Below are 20,165 nucleotides of genomic sequence, written 5' to 3'. Positions count from 1 at the left end.
AGCAACATGCTAGCATCATGTTCTATTGAAATCAATTGCAAGTCAAGTGTCCTGTGCAGAGAGCTACTTGTGAGTTTCTATATGCTTTCCATATTGGTTTGCAGATGAGGTTCCATGACATTTAGGATGCTGCCTTAGAAGACAGCGTCCTATGTAGGGCTCAAATTCAGAGCTCAAGTTCTCTAAAACCAGCTAAAAATTGCCATTTTGAATTCTAATGTCCTGAACCACAGCTATTTTCATACAGTTGCACCCAAGCAGTTGCTATTGAGCTATGATCTGAAAGCTGCTTTGCTTTTCTCTACAAAAGGTAAACGTCAGGATTGGGATTGGGTAGGCTGCTCTGAGCGTATCCTTTCAGCATCATCCCACAGCGAGTGGAGTCAAGGGAGGTCATGAGATTCAGATTGTCCCAGCCTTAAACCCACCTCAAAATGCAGATATAGCAACTTATTATGCTCGCTCAAATGTTTGCCGTCTTAAAAATAGCACAATGAAAAAGAGAGCTCCGTTCCCATCTCATCCCTCCCATTTGTATGTGTGTGAGTGTATTTGGCTGTGATTGTTTATTGTGGGGATCATCTATTTCCTGCCATTATTTATTTAGAGGAACATTCTAGAAGAACATGTTTTTAAAGTCAAAGTAAAGGCTTAAAACGTGGCGTTGGAACAAGGATTTTATCCAAAAGTAAAACTGTTCCCGGGCTGATTTTGGCAGCCATGTGTCATTAGATCCAATGGTGGCGTCAATGAAAATGGCACCGCATGTCAGTCTGGTTGGCGAATGGGGGTAAATTGAGCACAAAACTGAGACAAACTGCGCAGGAAGGGAGAGAGATTAACGTTTGAAAGCATTTCTTTGAGATGTAGACTCAGGATGGATGAACGGAAAGGCTTTTGTGGTTTTCTCTGGGTTGTTATAAAACACACAAAAAACAAAAAAAGATCTTCCAATCTTCATTCAACAGAGTAAATTCCACACACGCAGCCTCCATAGTACTAGCTGGAAACATGATATCTTCAATGTGGAAGTGAATTGCCTTCCAAACAGTAAAAGAATGACAAAATTATATAATAATCAGTGGCCAATGCCAAAAGAAAAAGACAGATTCATGGCTTCATATTAGTCATCAATTGTTTAAGGGCTTGTGGCAGCCCAGTTTAGAAATGCTTGAGAGGTTAAATAGATCTTAACGCAAGAGGGAAGCTGCTGCTTCATTAATGCCATGTGTCAGTTCTGGAAAGATATACGCACATGCTCTATGTTCTATTGCTCAAGAGGAAATGGATTAAAAACGGTTTTACATTCTGGGTGACAGGCATGAGAGGTAGCACCAATACATCCTTTACATGTTGTGTAACAAGCCTGCTCTTATTTCTTTTGCATAATCATAGAGTATATAATCTGGCTTGAATATCCAAACATCTCAAAATAGATATTGGCTTTTTTCTTCTTACCTCTGGCATTTCAGGTGTATCTAACCAGTCTGAAAAGATGGTTTCAAGTGTGATGCCTCGACTGAAAGAGAAAAGTGATACATTCAGTAATTGTTGGAGGAGATCAAGGACTTCGGCTTTGCTTTCATCATTCAAATTAAAAGCAATCTTAACAAGAAGTCTCCATGCAATGTGCGTGACTACATGGGTTGGGAAAAGTTCCGAATTTAAGATTTGGCTCCCTTTCAATTTATGAGTTGGCATTTGAATTGAACCGACCGCATGCCACAGGATATTGAATTGGAATGACAGGAAGAGGAATGACTTAATTGCAATTCAACAACAGTTTGTAACAAAACACAAATTATTAAATTTTTAAGTAATAAATCACTTTTGATAATTCCCTTATTTTTTCCCTGTATTAAAAAAGAATTAGACATATTTCCCTAAACTATGTTCAATGCTAAAGTCACTAAATACTAGGGGTGTTACGGAACACAAAACTGACAGTTCGCCGGTACTAGTGATGCGCGGGTCGTCTCATAACCCGCGGGCCCCGCGGGTAACCTGCGGGTCGGGTTAAGAAATCTTCACTTATTTGCGGGGCGGGTCATTAAAAACAAAATAAAAAAATCTATGTATGTTGCCTGCAATTCCCTATAGCCTATATAAAATATTTGGGAGTATCTATTTTCATATTTTATTAGGTTTTTTTGATAAGGTTACAATATGAAAGCCGTAGCAACGTAACTTGCATGATGTCCCCAAGCCTTTGGCATCACGCGGCACGTCATGACAGCTGCGCGCCGAGCAGCTCCCACCACCGGCAGCCACGACAACAAAAACGGAGAGATAAAAGTGAAGATGGAAGACGAGGTGCTGGAGTCTAGCCGAAATAGATTAAACCCTGGTACAGTGGACGCCATTCTTTTTTTGCACAGCGAATGTAAACACGCTATGAACATTTCTGTGTGCTAAATAAAACAAAAGTTTAGTGGTTATGTAGCGTAGGCTATAAACTGCCTATACAAATCTGAAATAAAAAATGGTTAAGCCTTCAAGATCCAAACGCTACTTTGGTGAAAATTAAAGGTTGAAAATCTTTATCATTATCTTGTTATTAATATGACCTGATTTATGATTAATGGTCGCGGATGCGGGGCGGGGCGGGTTTTAAAATTGATACACTGGTGCGGTGCGGGCTGGGGCGGGCCAAATAATTTCATAAAAGCAGGACCCGCGGGTTGGAAAAAAAGCCGACCCGCGCATCACTAGCCGGTACGCCATGGTTTTGAAGTCACGGGTTCGGTACAGGAGAGAAAACTAAATATAAAATTGCTTTTTATTTATTTTTATTAAACAGTGGTTTAATGATCAAATTGTGTCTGTCCTTAAATGAATTCAATTATAACAAAGTTTCTTAAAGTTAAAGCTGTAAACTATATAGGGAGCCCTTACTTGCACAGTACTATAATATTAAAGGTTAACAACAGAGCCCAAACTATTTCAGTTGCTATTTATTTTTAGATATAATAATCAACACTCAAATAACACATTGTATGCAAACATGTAAACGTCACATAAGGCAGTTTTTGCATTAACTTCTAAATCTAATTATACAATTATGTTTTTACTCCAATTCGTTGTTGAAATATAATAATTTATACACAGTGGCTGTCATTTTCATGACATATTTATTTAAACATAGATTAAATAATCAAGACATAACTAACAGGTTAAGTAGAATATAATGAATATATATGCTAATATAGTGCATATATTTGGTGAAAGAGTTAATTTCTCTATGAACTAACCAGTTGCCTGACGTAAATGTAATATATATGATACGCTTCAGTAAATTGTAATGAATTAACATCTTAAGGTATGTAGAGGATACATGTTTAAAATTGTTTAGGAAGAGATGATCACGTTCACTCACCCCAACTAAATACATTTGTCCAGATGACCCCCCCCCCTCCCCCCATAATGAGTTATTTATACAGTCATAGTAAAAATTTAAAAAGTAATTTTTTATTGCTATTATGTACAGTATTATTATTATTAAAACTACACTTGCTGTTGAACTAATTTATTTGAATTTGTATTCCATTTTAATTTGACTTTCAATTTTTACATAACATTTTTACTTTTAATTCCAATTACAATCCTGTTTGGTACTTCAATTAAAATTCAACTGGAACTGAATTGCGGTTTTCAATTAAACTCTCAATGGTGCACAACCCTGGTGACAATAGGGTACATATTTGCTTTTCTTCTTTCCCCTCAAAGTATTTTTTCTCTGGCTGTAATTGAAGCCATTCACCACTTACTCCAAATCAATCTTGTTAATGTGCAAGAGCGCAGACACGCACATGCACACACACAAACACAAAGCACATATAATCAACTAAATGGACTGTCTCAGACAGGAACAGTGTGTCTCCAACACTTGTTGCCCTTTGACACAACAGTTGAGCACATTTAGTTGATGACAAAAGAAAAGGATGGAAATTTCCATCCCAGCATCGAAGAGGGAAAAGCCCTCAGTGTCAGAGCAAATCACTAAGCTCACCGGACTGTGATTACTAAATAACAGTGCTGTCGTGCCACAGCATGTTGTTGCAGAATAAAAGCAAGGCTCATTCTTGTAGAATGAGCTTTGCTTTTATTCTGCAACAACATGCAAATATTCAAATGCATGCTGCCATTGATTTGAATAAGCATGAATGCTAATTAAAAGAAACTGTAAAGTACACTTATTAGTGCATGTAAACACTATTTTGGTATGATTAGTCATGTGGTTATATAAATTACATTTTTGTCCAATTAATAACTTCTAACTTAAAATTGAAAGCATGCTGCATATCATTGATTTCTCAATGCCCCTTTAATATATGACAACATATAACAATAACCATAGTTTCTGGCAAAAAACAATGCATGCATGTTACTATGGTAAAATCATAATTAATTAATAAATACAGCTCTGGAAAAAATTAAGAGACCACTTAACATTGATTTCTCTATTTTAAGTGGTCTCTTAATTTTTTCCAGAGCTGTATGTGATCAAGCTTTCAAAAGGATTTTATCCCTTTGTTTCATGTATTATTTTTAATGACTGTTAACACAGTAATGAAGTAAAAATAACTAGTAATTTTGGAAGAAATTATGGTACCAGTGGTCATTATTCTCATAAATAAACCCTTATGAACATAGTTCATACACTGTATGAAAATATATGTTAAAAAAATGGTATGTTTTTACATAGCTTTAACTCATCGAAATAAGTTAAGCAATTTTCAACTTTTTTATAAGTTATACAAGATATATACAAGTTATACAAAACTTTTTAAGTCAGTTTAATGTCATTTAAGTTGAAATTACTTAAACATCCAAGTTGATTGTACTTTAAAACTTAAGGCAGCAACTCAGATCAATATAATTATAACTATCACTGCCACAGTTTTAATTGTCAAAATAATATGGTTACTATAGTATATTATAGTAGTTATAGCGAACTCATGTCAGTTTCCTTCAGAAATTGACGAACGCATTCTGAAAAAGCACTATAAACGTCACCTCCATGAAGGTTTTGTGGGTGGTTGCCAGCATGTTGCTATGTTTGTGTTTGGTTGCTAGGATGTTTTGGCTGGTTGCTAGGTGGTTGTTTACTGGCCTGAGTGAAATGAGCCCACTCATCCAAAGCCTATACCGCAGGTACAGTACATATGGCTCAGGTGACTCTCATAATGTACTGTATGTCTAAGGGATTCATTGCCCATTTTTTACTCTGACAAGGGAAATGTGTAGGTTGATTTGCTAAGAAAATGAATATAAACTAAAAAAGGGGACAAGTAAAGCACAGATATCCAAACTGAGTCAGACAAACATTAACAGAAGCTATCGTGGACTTCCTTAACTGGGAGGTGGTGTAGGAGGAACGGTTTGCCATGGAAGCATTGATTTGTCTTTGATCTGACACAAGGTGGCCCATCTGTCATTGTTTCACCACATCAGTCTGCCGTTCCAGCGTTGTTCCACCATGAATGTTTACACTTCTGAGCAGCAGACACAAATATTGAACGCCCTTACCTTTCAGTTGAATGTAATTTAATCAATCATCAGCCAGTGGCTAGACCTTAATGAGCAAATGGAGACTACATGAAACCGAAAGAGCGACTGATGAAACAGGAGAGGAGAGATGAAGAGAGATCAAGAAATGAAGATCGTAGGGAGAATAGAGATGGAAGAGAGCTGATTGTTTTGAAAGTCTAGTCAAAACAAATACTAGTGTTCATGACGCTACTGAACAGTGATTTATTTAAAAAGTTAAATATTAAAATAAATCTTAACTATGTTAAATAGTAATTTAATTACTTTGTTTTATTTAATCATTATTTAACTTATGAATTAAAATGGTATGTACCGTTTACATACAGTATTTCTCAATTCATAACACACTGCTTCAAGCAAACAGACATTAATAAAGAATAAATTAAGAGCAGTTACTTTTATATTGTTGTTTGACTAGTATTAACATTAACAAGACATAGCTCTATTTACACAGCAAGGCCTAATGTACAGATCTGATATCCGGACACATATTCAACTTTGTGTGCCGCCTATTTAAATTCAAGACATAACTGACTATATTAATAACTCTCCAAGATGTGCTATTAAAAATATAAAAAACCTATTAGAACTACTCTAGACTTCCCACTAGCCAAAAAGCACAAAAATATTATGAAGGGCAAAGTAGCCTCTTCATATTTCTTCTATATAATTCGTTTTTGGGCAGTTTAAATGACAACATTATGTCAACATGTAAATGATGAAACAGAGAATAGGGAAAATAAATATTTGATTATACAAGGGGTGAATTTGGGCAATAAAGCCAGTGGAAAAACCATTTGAGGTAGAGCTGGAAAAGAAAGATTCCTGCAGGGTCTGGTTTAGCTAAATACCTACAGTAAAAGTTCCCCACACTAATAATAATGGCAGAGTAGTTGAGGAGTTCATTGAGTATGTGTTTTGGACAGCCAATGTTGACACCATTTCATCATACCTGCTTATTGCTGGAAATGTGTCCAGAAGCATCTGCAGGAAATCCTACAAGAGACAGACTACAGTATAAATGAAACGCAGTGTGTGAATATCACAGTTTCAAGCAGATCATACAGTGTTTAAAAATACTGAAATGTCTTAATGTATCTCCACTAGTCTCCTACCAAGGTCCAAAATGAACTTTTTGTCACACCTGCCAATCGGGTACAACAGTTGACCTCCGGAAGAATAAAAAACCCATACATTTTCTCCATAGGGGAATTGATTTTTAAAGATAACTTACAAACCTTTAAGACAGACCTATTACTGAGATCAAGTCTCCCTACACTCTCAAACAACTTAAATATTTGTATACAATATGTCTTTTTTGCAATGAACATAAAAAATATCATTACACATATTCAATATTAAATCAAGTTTTATATTCATTCATCCTTTTATTTCGATTGTCATTCGCAGTGCTTCAAATCATAGTTTGTAATGTTTTGATTGACCTCATACTTGGTTCATGGCTTAAGTTATAACTCTTTAAAGAAGACTTTTAAAAAATTAAAGGTAAAAATACTTCCGGGACCAAGGCTGCTGAAAAAGAGGACTATGAAAGAGCACCTGCCTAAAAATATGTAGATGATTTGTGATATTTTTCATCATATTTATGGAGGCTTAAAATGAGGAATACCCCATTTAAGTTGCCACATGGAATTATGGTGGGGGGGGGGGGGGGGGGGGGGGTATACCTTTATACATTGTAGACAAGCTTCGGTTACACTTTATTTTGATGGTCCCCTTATACATTTTATTGACTAAGAAACATTGCACCTACATGTCAACTTACTCTCATTAGAGTATTAGTTGAGAATTAGGAGACTGTTAGGGGTAGTGTTAGTAGAATAAGTGGTTAGGGTTAGTAGAATAAGCTGACATGTAGTTGCAAAGTTACTTATAGTCAGTAGAATGTCTGTTGGGGGACCATCAAAATAAAGTGTTAGCAGATATTAAGTCTTCTAATACTCTAATGAGAGTTAGTTTAGCTTACATGTAGTTGCAAAGTTACTTATACTCAACAAAATGTCCAAAAGGGACCATCAAAATAAAGTGTTGGCCAAGCTTCCGATGATAAAATGTCCACTACAAGTTCATAGAAAAATGCAAGCTGTGCCAGTACATAGCAGGGGTTTGTATTCAAGTATTTTTATCCAAATTTTGAAATATGACAAAAAATTGCTGAACGAAAATAACAAGACATGAATAAAATTTACATTATACAAAATGTATCCATTTCATGCGAGTGCTTACATTTGTTTTATGTAAACACTTTACTTGCTAGGTCAAAACAGCTTCGCCTCAACAAGTCATGTCACTGACTAATTCACTTAAATGATCTGATTTACTCCATGTATTATTTTGCAGTTCCTAATGAAGTTACTAGCCTAATAGCTATTAAAGGGATCATATGATGCGATTTCCTTTCTCTTTAGTGTGTTATGTAGCTGTTTGTGCATGTATAAGATCTGCAGAGTTACAAAGCTCAAAGAGATATTCTTTGTAAAAGTTAAGGCTCAGCCACACCTTCCTAAAACACTTCTTTCAAACACACAGAGTTTCATAACACCGCTCAAATGTATACGCAAAGAAAGAAGGCGTAACTTTTGCTGCGTTCCTGGCAGGTTTTTGAGCCAGTAAGTTACAACTTCAAACCACGACTCACGACTTTGTAGCATTCCAGGCAAAGTCACGCCAAACTGCCTGAGCGCAAGGAATTGTGGTAGCTAGATGTAAACAAAGCATGGCGGACAGTACGGCTTATGCTCATTTACAATCATTTCTATCGCCAAAGGTGCTTACTCCTTGCTTATTTGAGGGAAACGGAGGAGAAAAAAATAGTGCATACAGCAAGAGAAGCTGTTATACCTTTTATTTAACGTTATTTGTATATTTGTTTCATAAACACCATGTCCGTAGGGGGCTGCCATTATTGTTTTGCGGGCTATGTGACGTCAGAGCTCGTAACTGGGAATACATCTATCTAGTACGAGTTCACGGGTGGGAAGTCACGAGTTTGACTGCTGTTCCAGTGCACTTTCACGGGTAGAAGGTTGGAAAAACATGGGTTACGGGTTGCCTGGAACATGGCATTTTATTCTCGCTGTAGTATTGTTGTCGCCGGCGCCGCCACGCAGTTTTTTTTATTGTGAAAGCCAAACTACTTTGTTTGGCCTTCCAAAAGAGGGGACAATTAGAAAACAGTGGCTAAGCTTTAGTAACAACACTGTTCCAGAACTGTACAACCCAAATATTCGACTGTGTGCTGTGCATTTTTTGGAGGACTGTTTCTAGCACCTGGGAGAGCACAGACCGTTTCTACGTCTTTGTCGTTTCTACGATAACAAATGCAAACTTACCAATCTGATACTTTCTGGTCCAGTCGCGCTGGCAACGCTGATCGATCAGCTTGGTCATCTGCATAATTCGGATCAGATTCCGACTTAAATTGATAAGGTAGGACCGACGTTATCATCTGTCAATATAGACTTGGTCGGCATTACTGGGAACCAGGGCTCTGAACCGGTTCAAGGAACGAAAACGAAAACCAGAAACGAACGAAATTTTAAGAGGAACAAAAACGAAAACGAAATCAAAATCAATTTGAATCGTTCTGAACAGAAACGTTCATTTGAAATGGCCATTAACCGGTTAATAACGTTATTTTATCGTTCTCTTTAATATTTTAATTTGGCAGTGACCAATCATGAATAGAGTAGGCTAGTAGCATGTGACGTTGACGGATCAAGCGTGTGTGAAATGCCCGCGCACCAGTCATCTATGAATCTGCCGGTACGCAAGTCAGTGTAGAGCGCGCATTTTCATGCCTCAAGTACATTTCTTTCCCCGCTGAGGTCTACAATGAAAGCGCAGGTATTGGAGGACATTCTTTTCGAACGTTTAAATAAGCAGTACGGACTTTAAGCTCAAATAGTCTGATTTAGGCTAGTTTATGGATTCCGTTTAAGCCTATCCAAGTAGGTTACTAGCATCTATCAAACATTTTTCCTATAGTCTTTCAGATTGCTAATACAGGACAGGTCAATGTTTTCTATATAGACTGTTGATGTTTCGTATTAAATGGTATGTTATATTGCACTAAATGATCAAGCTTTATTAGCGGACTGAATATGATTATGTGATGCATGGACGTGTTGCGCAGTGTTTGCTTTGAAATTACCAGTTGACGGTGCATGAAAAGAGCAATGGTTATCCAGTTTATTTATTCTTTATTCATGCAATTTTTAAAACAAGTCGTGTTGAAAAAAAGTTATGTACAAAGAATGTTATCACTCTTCTGAAAAGAATTAGGCATAAGAGGGCCACTTTCGATTGTCTAACGCTCCATTAAAACAGGTCCGCTGTTTATGCTTTGTAATTAATGCATGTATTTCTGTTGTGGTTTTAAAAATGTTATGAAATAAATATTCAAGTTTAATTACCACGTGTATTATTATTATTGAGTGAAAAATAAGTCTATTTATACATATTTGTATAGGCTAAATTAAAATAACGCTATAAACCGGTATTTTTTCAAATCAAACCGTTTTTGGAACAGTAATGTTTATTGAGGAACGCAAAAACGGAAACGCTATAATATCGATTCTGCTCGGAGTGAACCGATTGATATTTTTTTCCGTTTTTAAGCCCTGCTGGGAACGCCCACAAAAACATCATATTCGCCATATGCCGTGGGGGAAAACAATCCATTAGAATGAATGCACGTAGACCTTGTTAGACGCTTTATCTTTACTCTTTGTAATGATTACGATTTATTTTTGCTTGGTGCAGTCCCGAAAAGTTGCCATGTGGCGTTCTGCACCTCTAGTAAGTTATCTGAAGTTTTAGAGTAACGATAAAGCGTCTAACAAGGTCTACATGCATTCATTCTAATGGCTTGTTTTCCCCCACGGCATATGGCGAATATGAAGTTTTTGTGGGCGTTCCCAGTAATGCCAACCAAGTCTATTGCTTTGCTTTGGGAGCTGATGTTCCAAATATGGTAAGAAGCGTGACATTTCCATCAGACACTTAAGGTCTTAGGGCCAATCACAATGCACTTGATCGCTGGCCAATCAGAGTACACTGTGCTTTTCAGAACGATGTGCTTTGTAAAAATCGACGTGTTTCAGAAAGGAGGGGCATAGAGGAGCAACAATTATGTACAGTATGTGTAAAATAATGACTTTTTTAAACCTAAAACTGCGTAAACGCTTTGCATTAAACCAAATACACAAAATAATGTTCTTTTTAGAACCATCATATGACCCCTTTAACTCTTCTATATTTACCGAAAGCAATTTTAACTCTCATTTGGTGTATCGTGGGTGTTAATTTTGAACCCTGAAAGCACCGTGAAAGTGTCAAATCAACTGGTGCATTCTTTCACTCATACAAACTGATGGAATGATGGTGAGATTGAAACAACGGCCAAAATATGCACATGCCGTCCAAAAGCTACATTTGCATTCAGGCTAAATTAATAGACAGTTCCCGTGCAGGACACACTCACCTGAGACAGAATGAGCTGCCCGTGGAATTTTCCCACAAACACTTCGAAGAAGTGCAGGAACTTCTCTTCGCCAACCTGATCAGCTAGAAACTTTAAGAGGAAGTAGCCCTGGGAAAGAAAGAGAGAGCAACTCTTCACAACCCGAAGCTTCCAGATGTCCCAGAGGAGTATGGGCTTTGAGCTATCAGACGTACCTTCAGATAGTGCACCTGCATGAAGGGTTTTTCTGGGTTGAGGGCATGTTTCACTACTGATGCACCAGACTCACTCACTTCCCCCGTGTTCTCTTTATTGGGCCTGTAAACAAATACATATGCAAACACACAAACACCACATGAATCATACTGTGGTCTGATAAGGCAAAGTGCTGCACCTACAGCACTCTGGATAGGAATATGCTTACATCAGCATACATTAAGACCTCCTAACAGTTTACTAAGTGTATAAACAATTGCATTTATGAAACCATTACATCCCTGATAGCTTCTCTTTCTATAGTACCATAGATTATAGTAATGCTGTGTTTTATGGCTCTTTGTTACAAAAGTGCACATTAAGATTACTGTATTATTCAAGTCACGAGACTTTTTTTTTTTTACAGTAAAGATGCATTGATTATGTACACCGATATACACAGGCCACAGCCACCAGGGAATATCGTTTCCATGAAAGGATGTACATGGTCTGCAACAATGCTTAGGTAGGTGGTCCGTGTCAAAGTAACATCCACATGGATGGCAGGACGCAAGGTTTCCCAGCAGAACACTGTCCAAAGCATCACACTGCCTCCACCGGCTTGCCTTCTTCCCATAGTGCATCCTGGTGCCATGTGTTCCTCAGGTGAGTGACGCACACGCACCTGGCCATCCACGTGATGTAAAAGAAAACGTGATTCATCAGACCAGGCAACCTTCTTCCATTGCTTCGTGGTCCAGTTCCGATGCTTACGTGCATGGTAGCTCGTCTATTGGATCGGACAACACGGGCCAGCCTTCCCTTGACCCTGTCGCCGGTTCACCACTGTTCCTTCCTTGGACCACTTTTGATAGATACTGACCACTGCAGACCAGGAACACCCCACAAGAGCTGCAGTTTTGGAGATGCTCTGACCCAGTCGTCTAGCCATCACAATTTGGCCCTTGTCAAACTCGCTCAAATCCTTACGCTTGCTCATTTTTCCTGCTGCTAACACATCAACATTGAGGAAAAAAGTTTACTTGCTGCCTAATATATCCCAGAGATAATCAGTGTTATTCACTTCACCTGTCATAATGTTATGCATGATCAGTGTATTAAGCAACATCACTTGAGCAACAAGCATGCTTTTATAACTACCTTATTAGTTCTTACATAACAGTTAAATAAAGTTATTATTGGGTAACTTAGATTTAAGACACAATATTGCCAGTTACTGAATAGTTCCAAACCAAGCCAAAGCAGCATTAACATTGCATGTTTAGTTCCTGAATGATCAGTGTTTTTGAACTAATCCTTTGAATGAATGATTCAATGACTCAATCATAAAAACTTGGCTGGATCTGATATGCCTACTTTCCTACTATAGCAGTACGTCCGAATTCATATAAAAGTATAGGCGAAAAAACCCCGGATGACCTACTACTTCAAGCAGTAGTAAAATAAATTGTAATAAAAACAAATTCAAAATTGTGCATCCACTGGACACTTTACTATCCCATGAGGCCACAGGAGAAAAGTTGTGAATAGCTGTGAAGCGATGCAACTGACGATGGAACTGTGCCTAGGTTACATTCACATTCATACTATATATAATTTTTAGTAGTCGCAAAGCAAGTATTTATTAAAACAAGAACCTACTCAGAGAGTGTGCGATCAGCATGAATGAACCAGTGTTTTGAACAATTCGGTTAATGAATGATTCAATGACTTGCTCGTAAGGACAGTTTCTTGTAGGCACTAGTCACTAAATCCCAAACACAGACAATGCACACAGACAGTCTGTCTGGAATGTGCAAATACATACAAGCCAATCAAATCCGAGAACCAATTAATCATAACATGAACTGGCACATTTAGATATTTTATTTAAAGGTCTTCAAGGCACTTACTGACATTTTAAGCATCAGACAGGCTGCATTCTCACAACTAAGCCAGATAGAGTGTTTCCTTCCTATGGCCAAAGGTACTGTAGATTGCAAGAGACAAACAGAGCTTTGAGTGCTGGCCATCTCTGCGCGTAATGACGATCTCGGTTAAAAACTATTGATCTTCTTCAGGAGATTAACTGGTCTTGCCAATAAAAGGCTCTTGTAAAGATTTGATCAATACTCAGGCGCCGCTAACACAGACAACAGCAATTTTTTTTACACTTTTTTCTTGCACACAAATGGAAGTGTAGCTATATGTAGCCATCATAACCTGCTTTTGTTTGTTTCTTTGTGTCACAGATTTGATCCGGATAAACTGCAGTATGATTGATCATGCTCTAATGCCTTATCTCTGTGAGCATGTGCCCCCAGTGCAGGTCTACGCTGTAAAATTCCACAGAGAAAATAAAGCAAGCTCAGGGAAGAGGGACAGATGCTTTCCCATATATGGAGATCTAGCCTATGGAGATGAAAAAAACAACAGTTTTTCACTAATAATCTTATTAAGAAAAACTTGATCTATACATTTCCGCCACTATGATGCCAGAGTGTTGCTATGTGTTCTGTCACACCTTCCATGTCTCTATGATATTCTGGTCTCTCAGGTCCCTCCTCCAATGAACTGTACAGGATTTCACCCGTGCCATTTTCCACCAATCAAAATGTAATAAATATAATAATTAAATTATAATTAAATAATTTACCCATTTTTATTGTCTGCCAGTCAAAATAATTCATTAAATACATTAACAAATAATAAGAATGAAAATTATTATTATAATTATTAACAAACTGCTCATTTACATAAAACAACAACTATCGGTGAGTTCATGTCAACCTGCCGCTTCAGATCCTCTTCAGGATCCAGTTACAGGTCTAAAGGAGTCAAAATGGCTTCAGCTACCTTCTTGCCGTATTTGGGACACTCACTTGTGCTTGTACATTATTGATGCTTACATTTGGTTTCCCTCCAAAAATAAAGAGCAATGTCTCCCTCCCTTCCTTTCTCTCTCTCTCACTGTATGGGAGGTAGTGATAAGGGTGAGCTCCTTTAAAAGGCATGTATTATTCCTCCTGGTCACACAGGCTTTTACATGCGTGCTTGTGAAAGTGCCCACAGCTGTCCAATGAAAAGGGTGACAGGTATTTATCAAACACAATAGGCAGCCTTCCTTTCCAGACGGATGCGTAGATGGACGAACAAATAAACAGATATTCTCGAGTGTCAAAATCAATGAGAATGACTGGCGTCTCCCCTACATTCACTCTTTTTGGCTGATGTCTTTTTCACAGCTGAAGAAATGTTTTGTGTCAGTGCAACTACAATCATGGAATAAGGTTTAGTTGTAAAACATGGTGAAAAAACACTAGCACAATTTGTAGTCTAAAGCAGAAACAGCTATGTGTCGGCTATAACTATTACTTTTGACATTAGTTTCTTAGTAATCTATGTAAGGAGAGCAACAATTTAAGAGGCTAAGAACTTTTACAAAGTCTTGATTTTGTTTTTGGGGGTTATTAAAACAATTTTCATGCTTGAACAGGTTATTTTTCACATTGTTGCAGCACCTCTCTTTTCTCATTGTGTCAATAACTATGTTTCCATCATCCTGTTTTTATGCGTATTTTGAAGTGTCGCAACAAAAACGAGTGGGGGGGGGGGCACTAATTCGCAAAAAAGTTTTTACGCTCGCTTGAGGTGTTTTTGACTTATGCAAAAAAAATCTAATGCAAATCATGGGAGATGGAAAAGCATATGCTGAATAAATTCTGACGTAGCGAACATTAAACCCAGGTGACTAATCGACTGTTTCCGCTGATGGTGTTTTATTTACTGTTGGTTACTAGGCTACCAATACCAACGTCACCCGCTCAAACAACTTGACGGAAAAGCACCTAATTCGCATTTGTTTGTTTTGCAAACTTTGAAAAGATTCATTTCACATTTGGATGGAAACCCAGCTAGTAACACTGTATAGTTCCGGTCTCAATGAAGCCCCTCCTTCCGAAAAGCGCAATGTGCTCTGATTGGTTGGCTGGACCAGTGTGTTGCGATTGGTCAACTGTTTTGAGTGCCTTTCAAATTGTCACACCCTAATAACTGCTAGATTCAACACTATTAAAGGATTAGTTCACTTCAAAATGAAAATTTCATGATAATTTACTCACCCCCATGCCATCCAAGATTCTTCAGTGGAAAAGAAATTAAGTTTTTTGAGGAAAACATTTCAAGATTTTTCTCCATATAATGGAACTTCAATGGAAACCAAAATGTTGAAGATTCAAATCAATGCAGTTTCAAAGGGCTTCAGAGGCTCTGCACGATCCCAACTGAGGAATAGGGTCTTATCTAACGAAACCATCTGTCATTTTCTAAAAAATATAAAAATGTATATACTTTTAAGCTAAATTGCTCATCTTGCGCTGCTCTTCGACACACCACGGATTGCGCAATCACGTCGGAAAGGTCACGCTAGATAGGAAGGCAGAAGTACCGCCCCCGTGTTTACAAAGCGCTCGTGCGAAGACTAATACAAACATCCTTTAGCAAAAAAAAGGTTAAACAACAATGTTGCCGATTTTAAAGTTGGAGATGGAGGTTTTTTTGTAAAGGGCGTTTGTATTAGTTTGTATCCGCCTACATACAGCATGACCTTTCCGACATGATTGCGCAATCCATGGCACGTCGCAGAGCAACGCAAGATGAGCAATTTAGGTTAAAAAATATATAAAGGTTTCTTTTTTTTTAGAAAATGACAGATGGTTTCGTTAGATAAGACCCTATTCCTCGCTTCGCGCAGAGCCTCTGAAGCCCTTCGAAGCGCTTTGAAACTGCATTGATTAGGACCTTCAACCCGTTGGTTGCAATTGAAGTACATTATGGGAAGAAAAATCCTGGAATTTCTTTATTTCTTTAAAAATCCTTAATTTATTTTTCAGCTGAAGAAAGAAAGACACGAACATCTTGGATGAGATGGGGGTGAGTAAATTATCAGGAAATTTTCATTTGAAAGTGAACAAATCCTTTAACGCAACTCAACCACGCCTCATCGCTTTTTTGCATATCCCTTGGGCGGGAATTATTTGAATGAGGGATATTGTGATACGTTCCGCGAGAAAACTTAATCCAGAACTGGCTCTCTTGTAGTCTTATATTTGGCGTTGTATGAAAAACATTACAGCAAATACAAAAATATTAATGACTGTTTGAAAACATATGTAAATATTGTCGCTGAAAGTTCTGTACTGCTGTATTTCAGGTTTTCCATTAGCGCCACCTACTGTCAGAGAGTGAATTTGCATTTTTATTCAGCCCATCTGCTTTTTTTCCACATTGGTCGGAACAGACAAATCGCATTTTTATTACTGTGAACAGGCCTTTATGCCAGAAACATACTTCACACAAGTACTGAAATGCAGCTGTGTGTGGACAGACATTTTGAACAGACAAGTGAGAATGATAAAATGAACATTAATGCTTTTAACAGACAAATCTCATGCCGAACATTTTTGTTGGTGTTAACAGGCCTTTCGAACAGAAACATACTTCACACAATTACTGAAACACAGCCAGGAGCAGTTGGACAGCGCACATTCTTGCTTACGGTTATGAATTGCCTTGTGCCACATTTTGCAATGCAACTACGAGCAAAGCTGACCTTTGCGTGGCTGGAAGCTAATAATTGAATGCAAGTACACCCACTGTCCAAGCTTTCATGGCTGCATGCCTTACATTTACATTTAGGTACTTGGCAGATACTTTTCAAGGTATACATTTGATCAGTTCTTGTATTTCCTGAGAATTGAAACCATGGCTTTGGCATTACAATTGCTCTACTGTTTGATCATTGAACATGCCCTATATATGAATGACATGTTTTCCTTGTTGTAGTATTACTTACTGAATAGTTAACATGACATTTCTATGTTTTATTCACAAGACAGGCATTCTTCCAGACTGTCTGAACATTTTATCCCTGAGATTATAGTGGGTGTGGGCCCCTCAAAGCGGAGGAAGGGCCAGACACATGCTGTCAGGTGGATCCTCAAAACCTGCTGGTATTGTGACAGCTGAATTCCTGACAAGCTTTATCGCTCTATCACACACACACACACACACACACACACACACACACACACACACACACACACACACACACACACACACACACACACACACACACACACACACACACACACACACACACACACACACACACACACACACACACACACTTTCTCTCTCTCTCTCTCATTTTCTCATTCTTAAAAGTTAAGCCAGGGTAATCTACTCCTACCACAAACCTACATAAAACCTTGTGATGCTGTGCTCTTCATAGGAGAACATTACATTACATCTCAAATAATCAAATAATACTCATGAAATGACATGCTTGAAATTATTCTGTGCAGATGAAATGTCACAACTATTTCAAGCTCTCATTAAAATCAATCATGAGCATACCTGGAAATTTGATTGCATAAATATGGTATTTCACCAAAAAGTTTCTGACAGAACACATGTGACTTGTTAACAAGTCACTGCTTATTATAACTTTATAGGTCAAACAATACAAAAAATATTAAAAATTAATGAAAAGAGGGGGGGGGGGGGGTGATTTAGCTGAACAAACACTTCAAATATAAGTATTAGCCATATTACTATGTGACGGGTTAACTGTGGCAATATTACTGTATAGTTCGATTTGATGCATTTGATGACATTTGACATCAACAAAAAGTATGAGAAACAATTATTGTGTGCTTGTTTGAGTGTGAGTTAAAGGCCAAGGGCTGCATGATTAAACGCAGTTAAACCTAAATCGCAATTTGGCTTAGTCAATGTAATCACAAAGGCTGCGATTTTTAATTGAATAAGTATATGTGCAGCATGTTTCATGGAAAGGTGCAGCACTGTGATCAGTGAGGAATGATTAGATCGCTGTAAATGCTGCTTCATCTCCGCAGCGCTCTGAGTTTGTCACTTTATAACTTTAAAAAGCAAAGCATGCCAAACATCTTTACAAACTTCCAACAAACATTTAATGAAGTTTTACTCCAAACTCACTTTATAATGTCAGTTGAGTGATTGAAATAACTTCCTTTTGTGATCTGAATTGGCTTCAAATCACAGAATGAGGCAGAAATTATGTTGTTTTATAGTATTCCATAAAGTGTCGATTAGCATTTCATTATAAATATACTTTATTCTTATGAAAATACCCGAGATATCAAAAAGAACACAGATAAACCATATACTGTCCCACGCTTATTGTCTTCATGTTTCATCAGTCAAAACGTCTGTATCTGCATTTTTTTCTGCTACAGTGATGGCTTTGTTCATATAAGGGATTTCCTGGGAATGTCATACGTTTTATTACTTCTAGGAGTCTCACTTGTGGACTTTCTGCACAAGGGCGCCCCCGGGTTTTGAGTATGAATGAAAAAGACATTACACTCAATAAAGCTCAAATCACCCTATTTTGGGTAAAATTGTAGGAAAAATAATACTTCTCTCTAAAAGAAATGTGTAAACATATGCAACACCATACGTTTTTCTCCAGTGCAGAGAAGTGTACAAGAGATTTTTTTTTCTTCTGTCAGTGGATGCATAAGATTTCCTTATTACAATTGTAATATTTCTTATTTTGTTTAATATTTTTATTTAGTAATAATAACAATTAGTAATAATTGATAAATAAAAAAAACTTTTTTTGGACAAATTGTACAGCCACAGCAAACCTGGTGTTCTTTTTAATTTTCCAAGGGAACACTCCCATAATCCCTATGCAGTTGCCTCTATGCCATTTCCTCAGCTAGTTGAGCGAGTTAGAAAATTATGCAGTATTTTCAAATGCTCAACAAAAACACAGTACAGTACATACACATAAACATAAACATACACATACACATAATTAACAATGTTCAGCAAGAGGTGCTATGTTCCTGCAGTCCGCCATTTTCAGCAAATAAAGAAAATGTTTGTCTTGTTGTGTTTGCACTTTGGTTGTATGGTTTGTATTACCTACTGACCTCAAACTTTTGAACGGTAGTGTTTACAGTATAATAAATACAAACATGTAAACCAAGTAACAAAAGATGCATGCTTGGAATTATGACTTTGTAACTGAGAAACATATTAGTTCCAAAACTTCTCTTAAAAGCGAACTTGTTCTATTGTGGCCTTATGAATGTGCAGATGATGGATAAGGCCCTTGCATGAGGAGTAATGAGGATATACAGACTTAGAGACTGGCAGTTAGAGAAAGAGGAAAGCAAAGAGAGAGACAGAGTGAGAGAGAGACATGGCCAATCATACCTAAGGACCTGCAGCTCTTCTTCAGAGTTCTGTAACTCATCACTCAGTCTCCTCCAACGCAGCAGAGCTTTTAACTGTCTCTGCTCCTCAGCCTCTCTACAACCCAACTTAGAAAGACAGGGGAAAAACGAGAACAAAAGAAATCAACTGCATATTAAGAGAGTCTAAACATTTTATTATTTATTTATTACAAATTCTGAACCCCTAGCGTCATCAAATGGAACTAACGATTGTTTTCAAAAACAGGTTTCCCCGAATACTCCCCCATCAGCCATTGGTCAGACAAACAAATAGCCCCGCCCCTAACTCACGGCATCGTTTAAGCCAGCGCGTCTGTTTGTCTGGTTGTTCAGGATGCTCCAACAAATGAGCAACGTTTTGATAGCCCCAGAGAGCCGGACTGTTTATACTCTAGCTTTTCTCTGTAGAGCTGCTTTGAAAATCTGTATTGTATAAAGTGCTATATAAATAAAGGTGACTTGACTCCAGGGAAATCAATCTATAAATGACCAACTGATAGCGGCCTCTGCATATTAAACTGGGATAAGAGAAAGTCATTGAATGAAATTACACACTTCAGCTTTAAATGCTGCCTGTTGAAAGACATATTGGAAACATTCCATTAGCACAACATTATATTTCTATTCAGAACTGTTAAACACAG

At 37.6% G+C, this 20,165-nt stretch overlaps 1 protein-coding gene across 2 annotated transcripts in view; it reads right to left on the bottom strand.

Moving 5' to 3' along the window:
• The window catches only part of aopep (aminopeptidase O (putative)), a 104,295-nt gene that overhangs the window by 51,821 nt on the left and 32,309 nt on the right, over positions 1-20,165 (bottom strand). For both annotated transcript variants that reach the window (XM_079827336.1, XM_079827335.1), the window contains exons 7-11: positions 19,502-19,608; positions 11,251-11,353; positions 11,057-11,164; positions 6,503-6,546; positions 1,459-1,519 (exon numbers count right to left, since the gene is read on the bottom strand). In XM_079827336.1, coding sequence (XP_079683462.1) covers positions 1,459-1,519; positions 6,503-6,546; positions 11,057-11,164; positions 11,251-11,353; positions 19,502-19,608 — 423 coding nt within the window. The remainder of the gene's footprint in view (positions 1-1,458; positions 1,520-6,502; positions 6,547-11,056; positions 11,165-11,250; positions 11,354-19,501; positions 19,609-20,165) is intronic.

Source organism: Gobio gobio (genome assembly GCF_949357685.1).
Source record: "Gobio gobio genome assembly, chromosome: 10".
In the NCBI taxonomy this organism is placed as follows: Eukaryota; Metazoa; Chordata; class Actinopteri; order Cypriniformes; family Gobionidae; genus Gobio; species Gobio gobio.
The sequence above is the reverse complement of the archived record's forward strand: the minus strand, read 5'-3'. Positions and strand labels throughout refer to the sequence as shown.